The 14,914-nt window shown below is 47.9% G+C and overlaps 1 protein-coding gene across 1 annotated transcript in view; it reads right to left on the bottom strand.

The window, feature by feature from the left end:
• Nucleotides 1–14,914, bottom strand: part of LOC119179041 (uncharacterized) — a 64,685-nt gene that overhangs the window by 39,143 nt on the left and 10,628 nt on the right. Inside the window, exons 6-7 of the mRNA XM_075870132.1 lie at nt 12,523–12,678; nt 2,251–2,499 (exon numbers count right to left, since the gene is read on the bottom strand). Coding sequence (XP_075726247.1) covers nt 2,251–2,499; nt 12,523–12,678 — 405 coding nt within the window. The remainder of the gene's footprint in view (nt 1–2,250; nt 2,500–12,522; nt 12,679–14,914) is intronic.

The raw sequence follows: 14,914 nt of genomic DNA, 5'->3' as shown, positions 1-14,914 counted from the left end.
TGCCTAAAGACAGAATAGAATTTTTAAGGGATCCTTTCTTTGTTTGACACGAACTTGTTAAACGAGCCATGAAGCCGGGGAAGAAATCTGCTGCTTTTCAGAAAGTATTCTTAGGGGAAGGCTTTTGAAATAATGATAAAAACATAAACATTGTTGGTACTCCAAGATCAAATATTTACCCAACGTGAGAAACTCGTGAAGCACGGCGAGAAATTCTTGATGCTTTCGCTCTTCAACATCGTCATATTCCGTCTACAAGGTGTTCAGGACGACGAATGCTCATAGAAAGGATCCCAAATTTGCTCTATCCTGTGCAGGGCGACACCTAGTTAGGACTGTGAACTTCTTCTTTCCCCTACTCCATTCTACCCTCTGCCAACCTCGGTTATAGTTTTCCATCTTTCTCACATCCATTCTGTCGCTTTAACTGACCTTCGGTTACCTGTTCATTGCACAGACCTGCCAATGTCGTTTTCTTCGTGTAATATCAGCTAGAATACCAGCTGCCTTATTCTCCAAGCCACTCTGCTCTTTTAGATGCGAAGCTTCTCATGGTCGAGCTCAATCTGCTGTGCGGCATGACCTTTCTTACTGCCCATGAGCGCCCCTCTCTCTCTCTCCTCTAGGCATCCCTTCCAACGGCGTTAACAACCCCATTGTACAAGTGCGTCCCCTCTCCATCTCTTCTCTCCTACGCTCCCCTTCTCTCGCCTCGCAACGTCAACTCACGCAGCGTCCACTAGCAAGTTTCTTAATTGAAAAAAACCGACTGATCACGCTGCACAATCGTTCACTGGCCGCTCCATATACAAACGCACTGAGTATTAACTTTCAAATTAATTCCGGTGGGTGATTTCTTCGGTGCGTTGTTGAACGATAAAAATTCGCAGCATGTGCGTTAATTAAAAGCAGACGGCGGGCCTTTGTGTCCGACCGGTCTTCAGTCTCTCATTGACCATTAGCAGTGATTGGCACGTTCTAGTAAAAACACCAGTTCATCACAGCGCGCTTTGCTGCCTCCCCAGGTTTCTCGCCTGCGAAACCCGCGATGAGAGACATCGTCAACGGCGCCGCCAGTGTAGGTCTCAGTTCCCGCTTCGCATCCAAACACATGGTTCCCTTTAGCGAAAGGTGGTGCAACTTTTTCATCTCTTACTGGGACAGACAAAAACTCAGAAGTCGAATCTAGATGCGTTTCATAAAAGTGAAACCGCCACTAATAAATGACTCTATACCGCATTCGCTAACAAGCCCTGCCTTATCACTCGACGCGCATTTACATTTTTATTTCTTCACTAAAGTCACTTTTACTCACGCGAAAAAATGCGAAGATGCATGTAAGCGATCACGAGACCTTTTACTGGTGCACGTGGTTAATAGTATCTATATCAGAGTAGAAGTACATCAAACTTATTTATCATAATCATTTCTAACCCTAAATTTGCCTATACATCTTCATTTGTAGTGCGTACAACAGTGCACCGCCTTCGCTTGACGCATGATCCGATGCTACTGAGCGACAGCGCGTGGCCTTTTTAGTTGGCTCCGGCAACGCGCTGTTGCTGGAACTAATCGCGGAGACCACGGGTAGCATGAAAGTTAACAGAGGGACCAGAGGCCCTAGACCGAAAAGCGATTGCAATTGATGAGTGCTTAGAAAACTTCTGGCACAAACCCCTCACATTCTTGCAGGAATTTGTCACTCGCCATTATAGGTGCGGGACATCATCAAAGTTACCCTTACGTGTACATCACGCGCCGACACGTGATAGCTGGCATCAAGGTTACGTGTGCTAGCTCTAAGAACAGTTGTACTAATAAATGGATCAGGTGTACATACAGGAGGCCGACGACGACATTCGACTATATTTCGAAGCATGAAGAGGTGCCTCGCGACGAGTAGAACGTATTATTTTTACGCCGAGTAGAACACTTCATCGTAGTATGGCAAGCACTACTCATCTATCATCCATTACACACGTCACCAATATATCTCTTTCACGCACTTTTAGTGCGAACACTTCTAAGCCCTTATACAGCCACCTAACGCCTCCAACGATCACATCTCCTACCATCACCTGGCGTTCTTTGGCCACCACTGACCCTTGTGCCTTAAAATACCGAATACCATCACCAGATAACCAAAATACTTTCGCCTGGTACAAACGACTGCGCGTCCATTATAAGGGATCTTTAGAAAATATCTGTAGAGCATGCGAATCTACGTATGATGAATATAGGTACATTCACCTCGTGATGTCCTCCCCCGCCGGGGCGCCAGCTGATCGGCGACCACGAGGGCGGCTTGACCGGCTCCGCTGCGAACATGACGGGCAGCACAGCGTCAGCCGGCACCGTTTGCGGTATGATGAAGCGCACGGGAAAGCGCGAGCTCATGGGCACCAGGCCGCGGTTGCGCAGCCGCGCCTGGTAGGCGTTGAACAGCGCCGGCTCCTCGGGACCCCACTTGTACGACGGGAGCATGGCATCGTCGCAGTTCTGCGCGTGCAATCCATGCTCCGGGGTTCATTTACAACTGGTCATTCACAACTATTCATACCGTCCTCTAGGATACAACGCAACTCGCCGCCTCATAAGCCCCGCACAAACTCGCTGTGACGTCAGGTTGCGACAGTGCTAGCGACATCTCGTGTATGATTATTGGATAAAAGAGGACTACATTCTGTTATTATTAGGCAGCCAACAATTTGACACGGCAAGTTTCTGAGCCTTTTATGTCACTGGCTTTGCCGAATTGTGCAATACCGGTGATGTCGCACTGAATTAACACGATAGGGGTTTCGTCATCAAATTCATGGAGGAACTTTAACCTTCATTTTATATCCTCCTCACACATTAGGATCATGAATTAACAATACCAGGGCTTTTGAAGAGCACTAGTCTGCACTAAATGTGTGCTTCCGATTTCAGCCATCAAAACACTGACTGCGATCGAGCTTATTTATTACAGGCCGTTTTCCTCCATCTTGAACTAAACTGAGAGGTGCCACTCGTTGGTGCAGCAAATGTCCAGGTTTATGAATAATGATTTTTGTCAGGGTCATCCAGGCCTGATAAAAGCTTTAGCTTCATTCATAGATCAGGCAGCTGCGACCAGAATATGTGAATGACAAACCACAATTAAGCATTGTCATCTTACAGTTTTATACAAAAGCAGCATTGTCATTTAACATGCGCCAATCAACAATAAATCAATTACATGAAAAAATATGAAATATTCAGTTCCTATGTTAGTTACGCTGAATACAATCACATAATTTTCTATTACACAGGCGATAACAATACATTACTGAGTAATAAATGAATATTGAAAGAAATAATGTCAAATTAAAATCAACATGAACAGATTTCAAAACATTGACCTGCGCCAAAAAGTTATTCAAAAAGCTTGAATAATGTGTAGTAAATACCATTAACACTTCAGTAACAGCACATAATGTGTAAATGTGGAAATTAAAGATGGTTAGATAGTTATATTCAAGTTACTTTCGACTTAGGAATTAACGTAGCCATAAGCGGCCACTACGTGAATGATGCAAAGCGCCACTGGACATTTGTTTCCTTTTCTGCGTGGTCATTTATTTAGGTTCCTTGATTTAGATTCAAGAGCCAACACCAAGGTAGAGTCAGACAATTTTTCAAAACTTGCGCCACTTTCTATGATGAATTCTATAAAACATTAGTTCGCTACACATTAGTGGTCCCAAGACTGAGCAATCCACCGAGCTGGTGGCGTTCTTTTCTTCTTTTGCTTCCGCTTACTCTTACTTCTCTTTCCCACCCTTTGCCATAATGTGCTGTATATGTGAATGCTATGCTTCTTCCTTTCTGGTTCTCCTTTCGCTGCTCCTTCTAACCACTTTTCTTGCAGACCTATTCGCATACTGTACCACGTAAGGCTATCTTATCCTTCGTTCTCTTCTGTGTCTTCGCCCTACTCCTCATTTTCGCTTCCCGACCTGCTTGCTATACTATGCTACACAGAGTTTTCTAAAACTAACTAGAGGGGACTCCGGCACTGCGATCATTCAGCGAGCACGGGAATGATGGGTAGTACACGTATTTGCTTAGTCGTCGTACTTACAGGCCTCGGTTGCACTTGTGCCTTCGTTTACAGCTGTGTTTCGGTTTCACTTAAAACAAAGTTTTGAACTTCGTTTCCCGATTTCAAATGGTAAGCATCAATTATTAAGGTGGTGGTGCGCTACGGCTAAACCTTTGGTGATTTTTGTTTAGTGACAAAACAGCTCCAAGCCAAGCGAACCCAAATGGAGCCAAAAGTAAGAAATCTGTGTGCTACCAGTTATTCCCATGCTCGCTGAAATGCCGTGCGTTGTAGCTCCCATTGGCACTAGCGCCAGAGTTCTCTCTAGTGTATATCGAGAAAACTCTGGGCTATATATATGCGTGCTTTATTTCTCTCTTTGTCTGTTTCTTTCTCTGTATTTTTGACCCACGTGTCTGATAATTGTGTTGACGGCCTCATACTAACTGACAAACTTTTCATTGCTAATGCTTTCAATGAGTACTTCCGCTCCGTATTCACGAATGAGGATGGCGAGACACCACCCATACCTATTTTAAACGAGATTCCACCCATAAGTCCTCTCGACGTGAATGAAGCGAGAGTGCTGTTCGTGTCTTTTGACATTGACGTAAAAAATGCAGGGTGTCGATGAAATACCAAATGTCTTCCTCCTCAGATACAACGAATGGTGCGCAAAATATATTTGCATTATCTTCAGTAACTCACTTTCATGTGCAGAAATACTTAATGACTGAAAGCATGCGAAAATTATGCCTATCCCTAAATCATCAGACCACTCACTGCTTGCCTCTTACTGTCCTATTTTCTTACTTTGCACCTCATCAAAACTCATGAAACATTATAATTAAGCAATTAAGCACAATTTAGTCTTTATTGAAAATAATAGCCTCTGTGATGCCCGACAACACGGCTTCCGCAGCAGAATATTGACTGTAACGCAAATATTGGAAACTGTACGTGAAATTGCGGGAGTACAGGACAGCCAAGGTTAGATAGATCCCATCAAAATTTCTTATTAAAGCTAAAACCTGTTTTATGTAATGATCTGCTACTTCAATGGAGAGGTGTATCTGAAAGATAGGCGGCAGACAGCCGTTGTTGACGATGCTAAAGCTCTCATCTGCTCCGCCGCGGTGGTCTAGTGGCTAAGGTACTTGGCTGCCGACACGCAGGTCGCGGGATCAAATCCCGGCTGCGGCGGCTGCATTTTCGATACAGGCGAACATGATGTAGGCCCGTGTGCTCAGATTTGGGTGCACTATAAACGACCCCAGGTGATCGATATTTTCAGAGCCCTCCACTACGGCGCCTCTCATAATCATATGATGGTTTTGGGACGTAAAACCACCATACCAATCATATCGTCAAGTCTGTCTCATCTCATGTGAAGTCGGAATACCACAAGGATCAATTCCGGGTCCTCTGTTTTTTACTGTCTATTATTGACATAGTAAAAAACGTACAAGTTAACATTCAGCTGTTTGCCGATGACATCATACTCTACCGAGAAATTCGCAGTGAGGCAGACAAGCCTCTGCTGAATTTATCTTTATTCGTTATACCTACATGCGGCGTGGAATGGCAAGTAAACCTCAACCTATTGAACACTGTACCGATGGTCATAAGATTCGTAACAAGCAAAAAGAAGTGATCACCTTTCTATACAACATTAGCCGTCATAGCTTAGCTTATAGTTTGTGACTGAATATGTGTAACTTGGATTAGTGATCAGGTCAGACCTTAGATGAAATTGCCATTTCGCTTACGTTGAAGAAAGGTCACGAAAAAGTTTGGATATCTGAGTATCACCTTGTCTGAACGTACGAGTAATATAAAATTGTTGGCGTACAATACACTCATTACACCATTGTTCTATGACGCTCCTGCCGGCGGTCCTTACACCCAGTCAACTACAACTGAAATCGAGAACATACAGCGACAGATCAGAGTCATTTTCAATTCTTATCGTCATCACACACCTGTTAGTGCTTTACTACAGGGCACGAACCTTGAAACTCTAGAAACTTTGATCCAATCGATAATCGATAGAGCCTTATGCATACCTTGTTCATCGTGAATGTGTGATATATATATATATATTGTTATGGCGTTTATTAGCCGGCACACAGCGAGTCTACACAATGGCGACAGTAACGGCCAAAACACGGGGTCTCCGCGCGAGCGGCGTTCTCTTTGGGCAGACCCACTAGAAAGCACATAAGAGTTCGACCCACTTCAGTGTTCGGCGGCTTCTGTACAATTACCCCGGGGTCGAAGAGGGAGCCGCCTGGCGACCTAACAGCTTGTCACTACGAGCGGGTCATAGTAAGCCTTCAGACGCTCCACGTTGACTATGTCGCGCCCGCGGCGGCGCATGTCCGAAGATTGTTCAATTGGCTCGATAAGATAGTTGACCGGAGATGTGCGCTCGATCACACGGTAGGGACCTTCGTATTTCGGGAGTAGTTTGGAAGAAAGGCCAGCTACAGAGGTCGGGATTGAGAGCCATACAAGGGCACCAGGAAGGAAGGTGGGCTCAGAAGTGGCGGAGCCATCACGAATACTCTTCTGCCGCTCTTGCTCATGCGTCGTAAAAGTCTTGGCAAGCTCGCGACACTCTTCAGCAAGCCTGGCGGTCTCGGAAATAGGTGTACACTCAGATGGATCCGGCATGTACGGGAGTATCGTGTCGATGGTGTGTGACGGGTGCCTTCCGTACAGCAAAAAGAAAGGTGAAAAACCAGTCGTGCTCTGAGGGGCGGTGTTGTAGGCGTAAGTGACGAAGGGCAGTATGGTATCCCAATTCGTGTGGTTGGCGGCGACGTACATCGACAGCATGTCGCCGAGGGTGCGGTTAAAGCGTTCGGTCAGACCATTCGTCTGCGGGTGGTAAGCAGTAGTTTTGCGGTGGACAGAATGGCACTCAGTGAGAATGGTATCGACGACTTCTGACAAGAAGACACGGCCTCGATCGCTGAGAAGCTCCTGGGGTGGACCGTGGCGCAATATAAATCGATGTAGTAGGAAGGACGCAACATCACGCGCAGTAGCCGCAGGGAGAGCGGCGGTTTCGGCGTATCGCGTTAAATGATCTACGGCGACGATGGCCCAGCGGTTGCCAGTGGACGTCAGAGGAAGTGGTCCGTACAAATCGATACCTATGCGCCCAAACGGACGGTCAGGGCAAGGTAGCGGTTGCAGACCGGCTGGTGACATGTGTGCGGACGGTTTACGGCGTTGGCAAGCGAGACAGGAGCGAACGAACTGCTGGACGTAGCGGTACATCCCGCGCCAGAAGTAGCGTTGTCTAATGCGATGGTAGGTTTTGAATACCCCAGAGTGCGCGCACTGTGGATCAGAATGGAAGGATTCACATATCTCCGACCGCAGACTGCGGGGTATCACGAGTAGCCACTGCCGGCCATCGGCATCGTAATTGCGTCGGTGTAGGAGGCCGTCACGAATGGCGAAATGGTGAGCTCGACGACGCAAGGCACGCGTGGATGGCGTTGCGGATGGATCAGAGAGCAAGTCGAGCAGTTGGGCGATCCAATTATCCTTTCGCTGTTCGGTAGCGATGATGTCAACATCAATGGCAGAAACAACAACCGAGGATACTGAGCAGAGCACGTTAGCTTCAGGCAGAGGGGAGCGCGAGAGGGCGTCGGCGTCAGCATGCTGGCGTCCGTTGCGGTAGAGGACGCGGATGTCGTAGTCTTGTAAGCGAAGAGCCCAACGGGTGAGGCGGCCTGAGGGATCCTTCAATGATGACAGCCAGCATAGTGCATGATGGTCAGTGATGACATCGAATGGGCGACCATACAAATAAGGTCGAAACTTTGTAAGAGCCCAGACGATCGCCAGGCACTCTTTTTCCGTGACGGTGTAGTTTGTCTCGGCTCTTGTGAGCGTACGGCTTGCATATGCCACAACATAATCAGAGAACCCGGGTTTGCGCTGCGCCAGGACAGCGCCGAGGCCTACACCACTGGCGTCCGTGTGCACTTCTGTTGGGGCCGTAGGGTCATAGTGGCGGAGAATGGGAGGAGACGTCAACAAGTGGCGGAGCTTCAAGAACGCGTTGTCGCACTCTGACGACCACGAATTGAGGGGCCCGTTACTTCCGAGGAGCTTCGTCAGCGGTGATATAATCGTGGCGAAGTTTCGTATAAAGCGTCGGAAGTATGAGCACAGGCCCACGAAACTACGCAGTTCTTTGACGGACGCAGGTTTTGGGAATTCGGCCACGGCCCGAAGCTTGGCTGGGTCAGGAAGAATGCCATCCTTGGACACGACGTACCCTAGGATGGTGAGTTGGCGTGCTGCAAAGCGGCACTTCTTCAGATTTAGTTGCAAGCCGGCATTGCTCACACGTGCGAAAACTTCTTTTAGACGTTGGAGATGGGTGGAGAAATCTGGAGCGAAGACAACAACGTCATGGAGGTAACACAAGCACGTGTGCCATTTCAAGTTGCGCAGTACGGTGTCCATCATGCGCTCAAATGTCGCAGGTGCATTACACAGACCAAACGGCATGACGTTGAATTCGTACAAGCCGTCGGGTGTGATGAAGGCAGTCTTCGGTCGAGCGTCATCAGCCAGGGGTACTTGCCAGTACCCCGAGCGCAGATCGAGAGAAGAAAAAAATTGGGCTCCGTGAAGGCTGTCAATTGCGTCGTCGATGCGCGGCAGTGGGTAGACATCCTTGCGAGTGATCTTATTGAGCCGTCTATAGTCCACACAGAACCGCACAGAACCATCTTTCTTCGCAACAAGAACAACAGGAGACGCCCATGGACTGACCGAGGGCCGAATGACGTCGCGTCGGAGCATATCGTCAACCTGCTCGTTAATTTGCCGGCGTTCAGCAGGCGACACGCGGTATGGACGTTGCCGTAATGGTGGATGGGCACCAGTGTCAATACGATGCGTAACAGTGGACACGCGACCGAGAGAACTTCGCCCGACATCGAAAGAAGAACGGTATTCTTGCAACAGGTCTAGAAGCTGGGAACGCTGCATTGACGTAAGGTTGTCATCAATGAATGGGCCAAATACATCAGGAGATGATGGGTCAGAAGTAGAAACAGCACTGATGGTACGTGAATCGGGACAACGCGAGTCTTCGGGTACGTCCAGGACTTGTGCGTCGTCAACTGCTTCCACTCTGCCGAGACATTCCCCTTGAACCAAGGTAACAGTGTACGGGGATGGGTTGGTCACAAAAATAGCGGCGTTGCCTTGGGTGATTTGCACGGTCGCGAAAGGTACTAGCAACCCTTTCCTCCTGGAAGCACGGTAGGATGGCGAAACAAGTGCAATTGTGTCGGAGAGACCGGTGCAGTAGACCGATACGCCCATCGTCGAGCTTGGAGGCACTATAGTATCGTCTTTCACAAGAATCTTGTTCAGTGTCGAGGGACCGTCTTCTGGCGTCAAATGCGAGAAGGGCGAGAGTTCAATTTCGGTGGCGGCACAATGAATGACGGCGTCGTTGCGGGAGAGAAAATCCCATCCCAAGATGACGTCATGAGAGCATGCAGGAATGATGATGAATTGGGCGACATACAGAACGTCCTGAACGACAACGCGAGCTGTGCAGCCTGCTGTAGGATTAATACGATGTGAGCTAGCGGTACGAAGGGACAGTCCAGAAATCGGCGTCGTCACTTTTCGAAGCAAGCGGCAAAGGTTTTCGCTCATAACTGATACCGCAGCTCCAGTGTCAATAAGAGCAGATGCATGAACACCGTCCACAAGCACGTCAATGACATTAGATGGGCGGCTCTGAGGGCTTTCACAATGCGATAGCGTCGCAGTCCTTGCCTCTGGGACTGCGACGACTAGTTTTCCCGCTCATGAGCAGAAGAACTTGGCCGCATGGGGGACAGAGACCGACGTCGTGGAGACGGCGACCTTCGAGCAGACGGACCTGGGCGAGACGACAGTGGCACAGACGGCAGTTCCCCGTTATACGAACGGCTAAGGTGGCCAGCAACAGGAGAAGTGGGAGCCGGCTGTAGTCGAGAGCAATAACGGGCTACGTGACCGGCGTAACCGCAAGCAAAGCAGATGGGCCGGTTGTCGGGTGTGCGCCATCGGTTTGCCGGGGTGGGTCTCGCCCGGAACGGTGTCTGGAAAGGCTGCATGGTGGGCTGAAAATGAGGCTGAGGGGTTGCGCCAACATATGCAGCCGGCATACCCGCTGCAAAGGACGGAGGTCGTGCGGCAGCTTCGGCGTAAGTCACTGGTGCAGGCGCTTGAACGACTGGAGGCGGCCTTGCGACCACTTGGGCGTAACTTGGGGGTGCAGGGGCCGGAAGTTGTTGTGGGTGGTACGCAGGCATGACCTCCGCTATTTCCTGCTCAATCGCTCGGCGGATGGGTGGAAGAATGGTAGTGGCCGATTGTTGAGCAGCCGGTGGGTGGGCAAAGGGCAGGAGAGAGAACTGCCGCGCGATTTCCTCACGTATGAAGGACTTGAGATCTGCCAGCAGTGCCACCTGATCACAGCTCGCTTCCAAGCCTGCAAGCCCTGCATCTCGTGGTGTGGAGCGACGGGTCATCGAACGCTGCCGGCGGAGCTCCTCGTAGCTCTGGCACAGCGTGATGACCTCAGCTACTGTGCCTGGGTTTTTGGCAAGCAGCATCGTGAAGGCATCATCGTCAATGCCCTTCATGACGTTCCGGATCTTGTCTGATTCGGACATGCTGTCGTTCGACTTCTTGCACAAGTCCAGGACATCTTCAATGTAACTGGTGAATGACTCACCGGCCTGCTGAGCGCGTTCGCGTAAGCGCTGCTCGGCTTGCAGCTTGCGAACGGCAGGGCGGCCAAAAACGTTGGTGATAGCAGTCTTGAAACCGGACCAGGTTGCAAACTCGGACGCGTGGTTGGTGTACCACAAACTTGCAACGCCCGCAAGGTAGAACACCAAGTTTGTCAACTTGCCGCCCTCGTCCCATTTGTTGGGGACGCTCACGCGCTCGTAAATGGCAAGCCAGTCCTCCACGTCAGTGCCATCGGCGCCCGTGAAGATGGGTGGATCGCGGATCCTGGGGACACCGGGACATGGGGGTGGCATGGGAGGAGGCGTTTGCTGAGAGGCGTCGTGGGACATGGTAGATTGCAGTGTACGTGAGCGTAGTTCCAAGGGCATCGAAGGGGATCGTAGCACTCTCCACCAATTTGTTATGGCGTTTATTAGCCGGCACACAGCGAGTCTACACAATGGCGACAGTAACGGCCAAAACACGGGGTCTCCGCGCGAGCGGCGTTCTCTTTGGGCAGACCCACTAGAAAGCACATAAGAGTTCGACCCACTTCAGTGTTCGGCGGCTTCTGTACAATATATATATATATATATATATATATATATATATATATATATATATATATATATATATATATATATATATATATATATATATATATATATATATATATATATATATATATACATTCATATTGATAATTTCTGTTCGGACTACCCGGTGCAGCGAAAAGCTCCGCCGTTAAAACCACCTTCACATTCTCAATAGCTTCAACTGTTATACTTTAGAAGTTCTTACTATTGAATTTTTAGTGCTAATCGCATACAGAAAATCGAAGATTCTGGGAACATTCAGCTGAAGGTGCGAAAGAATTCCACGTTGGCGGCACCTACGCTTTGCTGTTTGTTTTACTCTGATTGATTGATATGTGGGGTTTAACGTCCCAAAACCACCATATGATTATGAGAGACGCCGTAGTGGAGGGCTCCGGAAATTTCGACCACCTGGGTTTTTTCAACGTGCACCCAAATCTGAGCACACGGGCCTACAACATTTCCGCCTCCATCGGAAATGCAGCCGCCGCAGCCGGGATTTGAACCCGCGACCTGCGGGTCAGCAGCCGAGTACCTTAGCCACTAGACCGTTTGTTTTACTCTACAGACTTCCGCTACGTCACTTCATTTCTCTCCCATAACGTCAAAATCCATTCGAATCGCGTTATACCCGTGAGATTACTAACTGCCGTCACAACTCTTCTGATTCACTTCCGCTTCGACGTTACTTGCTGTGGTTGGTTTTCTAATGACTGCAGGTGGCGCTGACGGACTCTCCCACGTTTAAATGTACATACCCTAAAAAATGGACCACAGGGATGACCGCCACCGTAGCTGAGTGGTAGAGCACGAGACGCGTTGTTTAAAGGTTGCAGCTTCGGTCCCTCGCGGCGACAAGTTATCTTTCCACATTTTTTCTTTGCATATTCATTAAACTTCCTTTAATGACATCTCCGATACTTTCATTGGCATCCTTGTCTGCGAGATCTCATTATTATTGTGCCGGACAACAACAAAAATGAACCCTTCTATCTGCTCCTCCTTCCTTGGTTTCGAGAGAGAGAGAGAGAGAGCAATTGAGCTCCACCATGGCACTGCTAACACAAGCGCATGAAGAGCACTCACGTATCCCCGCTGTTTGAACCAGCTGAGGCCGTAGAGTGGGATCTGGCAGAAGATGAACAGCAGCAGCAAATAGCCCCCAATGTCCACGTACAAAGGGAACGTGTATCCTCTGAGCACAACGGGTGACGTGCTGAACAGTCCCGACAGGTAGCATAACTGCACAGAACGACACGAGAATCCTTTCTAGAGAAACTGACCATGCAGCGTAACAGCCTGCGATAAGTTTCAGTGTTAAAATCTAAGCCACGAACGTTACATGACTTATGTCACCTAGGCTAGAAAGTAAACGTCGCATGAATAGAAGATTCAAGCTGCACATGAAATGAACCCCTTCAATTTTTGTGTACAGTAGACGAGATTTAGACATTTAAAAGGGCATGCAATGCGTTTCTGCTGAGTAAGCACTGCATTCAACTCTCCTGCCTAGTAATAAAATAAAGAAAAAGAGTGGGGTTATCGACAAGATACAAGGGTGAAGTGCCACCTACTCCCCCTCTTCTCATACCTCGTTCCTGATCGTAATGACTTCAGTGGTAAAGGGTTGGAATGAAAGGCGACAGTGAACTGAAATGAAAACACGCCCCCTCCACCTGAAGCAGAAGATTTCACATGCCTGCGTCTTATGTGGCAACCCGATTTTTCAGTTCAGGATGCCCTATAGGGTATATTAGAAACACCAAATATTTGTCGAATAAAATTTCAAAAATATCCTCGAAGCAACAAAACGTTGGAAAAGAGAAAAGCAACGTTTCTTGCCTCATTCATCGAAAACCACAATGCACGCTGCCCAAACATTTACGGGGCTGTGGACACTATATAGGTCACAGTATGAAGGCATTTTTACTGAAAGCTCTAGTGTCGCTTAAGCGACAGAGTCTTCAATCCATAAATTTCATCTTGGCTCAATATTTCATATTTATGTATCACTTTTATTAAAAGAGAACGCTGACAAAATTCCATTATCAACACAACAGATAGAAAAATTCGTGACCACGGGAGGCCGCTGAAGCCGATGTTTCGCCAAGTATAGACAATTCCGCTTGTCAAAACATTGACTTAATTGAGAGTCAATGATCACAAATTTTTCATCTCTTCTAGCTTACATCTTACCCTGAACTTTGGCCTTGAACACTACAGTCACTTCTGTTTTTTTTTTTTTTCAGCCGGCCATTCCAAAACATTTTTAATGCTCTAGTTACTGTTGTATAGGTGTGTGGCTTTTTTTCCGAGTGGCGGGGTAGGAGAGTAGGGGTTTAAACTTAATCGTCCTAGGTCAAGGGTAGTAAATATTTCTTTAAAGTAAACGTTATGGTACTCTTGAGTGGTTTCCAAAATTCTTAGAGTAATTTTTTAGGGCTCCTTTTGAAATAGTTGTTATGCTATGCGAAAAATTCTTCGAGTATTATTAGACTAGTATTTCAGTGGACTATGACATCCACGATTCACACAGCCATACTCATGAAGCACCGTCAATTGTTTCTTAATTGTAATGAGGGTTTGTGTGTCCTGTGCCACTGTCGTGTTAGCGCGTATATATAAGCCAACACGACCAATATATAAACGACAAAGGGGCAAGCAATGTGAAAAAAATTGGCCCCGGATCTGCATGGTACAGTGCAAATGCCGCCGAAAGACGATAGTCTTGCGCCTTGAGAGAGTGAACAGAACATTTATTTGATGTTCTGCGCAAGAAAATTGGTGAAAGGTACTCCGGAGGCACTGCATACTAGTGCCTCGAGCGTGCAGCGCAGGCGAACGAGCGCATAGAGGCACGTTAGACGCGAGCGCCGTCTGCCAGTTATCTTAGAAAACACAGAAAGGCATGCGTGCCTGTGGAGAAAGTTGCGTGCCATCCTCGGAGGCGTTAAGGTGTAGAACGCAAAGCGACGGCTAGGTGCCACCACCGTGTCGTTTCAGCAAAGCGTTGGTAACACTAGCCTTTCTTGAGCACCACGTTGCACTGTCAGTGCAGCGTGTTTAAGGCTACGGTCCTTGGAATCACTTGTGTGTGCCATCTCTAGTGTAAAGGCACACATTCAAAACATCGAAGTGTTGTTATGGTACCTCAGATATGCGGAATGATTGCTTTTTAATTGACAATTGCACAAGCATGAACACTGAACTTTGAGCAATACTAGTGGGCGCTGCGGATGGGGTCAACCGTTTGAGGTATCGGTAAAGGTGGACAAACAGACAAACGTACACACAGACAGACAGACCAAAATTTTTTCGTCCAAGGTCTTCAAGAAAGACTGTCGTCTTTGAAAAAGCTCTGTCAGGCTATCTTGGGATTCATTACCAGAAGTGTGGCTGCGTCCTACACTTTGAAAATATGCGCATCCTAAATAAGGCTCACAGCAGAACGACTCGCGAAATTATAGAAGCACATGGA

This window comes from Rhipicephalus microplus, chromosome 7 (genome assembly GCF_043290135.1).
Source record: "Rhipicephalus microplus isolate Deutch F79 chromosome 7, USDA_Rmic, whole genome shotgun sequence".
Classification (NCBI taxonomy): domain Eukaryota; kingdom Metazoa; phylum Arthropoda; class Arachnida; order Ixodida; family Ixodidae; genus Rhipicephalus; species Rhipicephalus microplus.
This window is presented reverse-complemented; position numbering and strand designations above follow the sequence as displayed.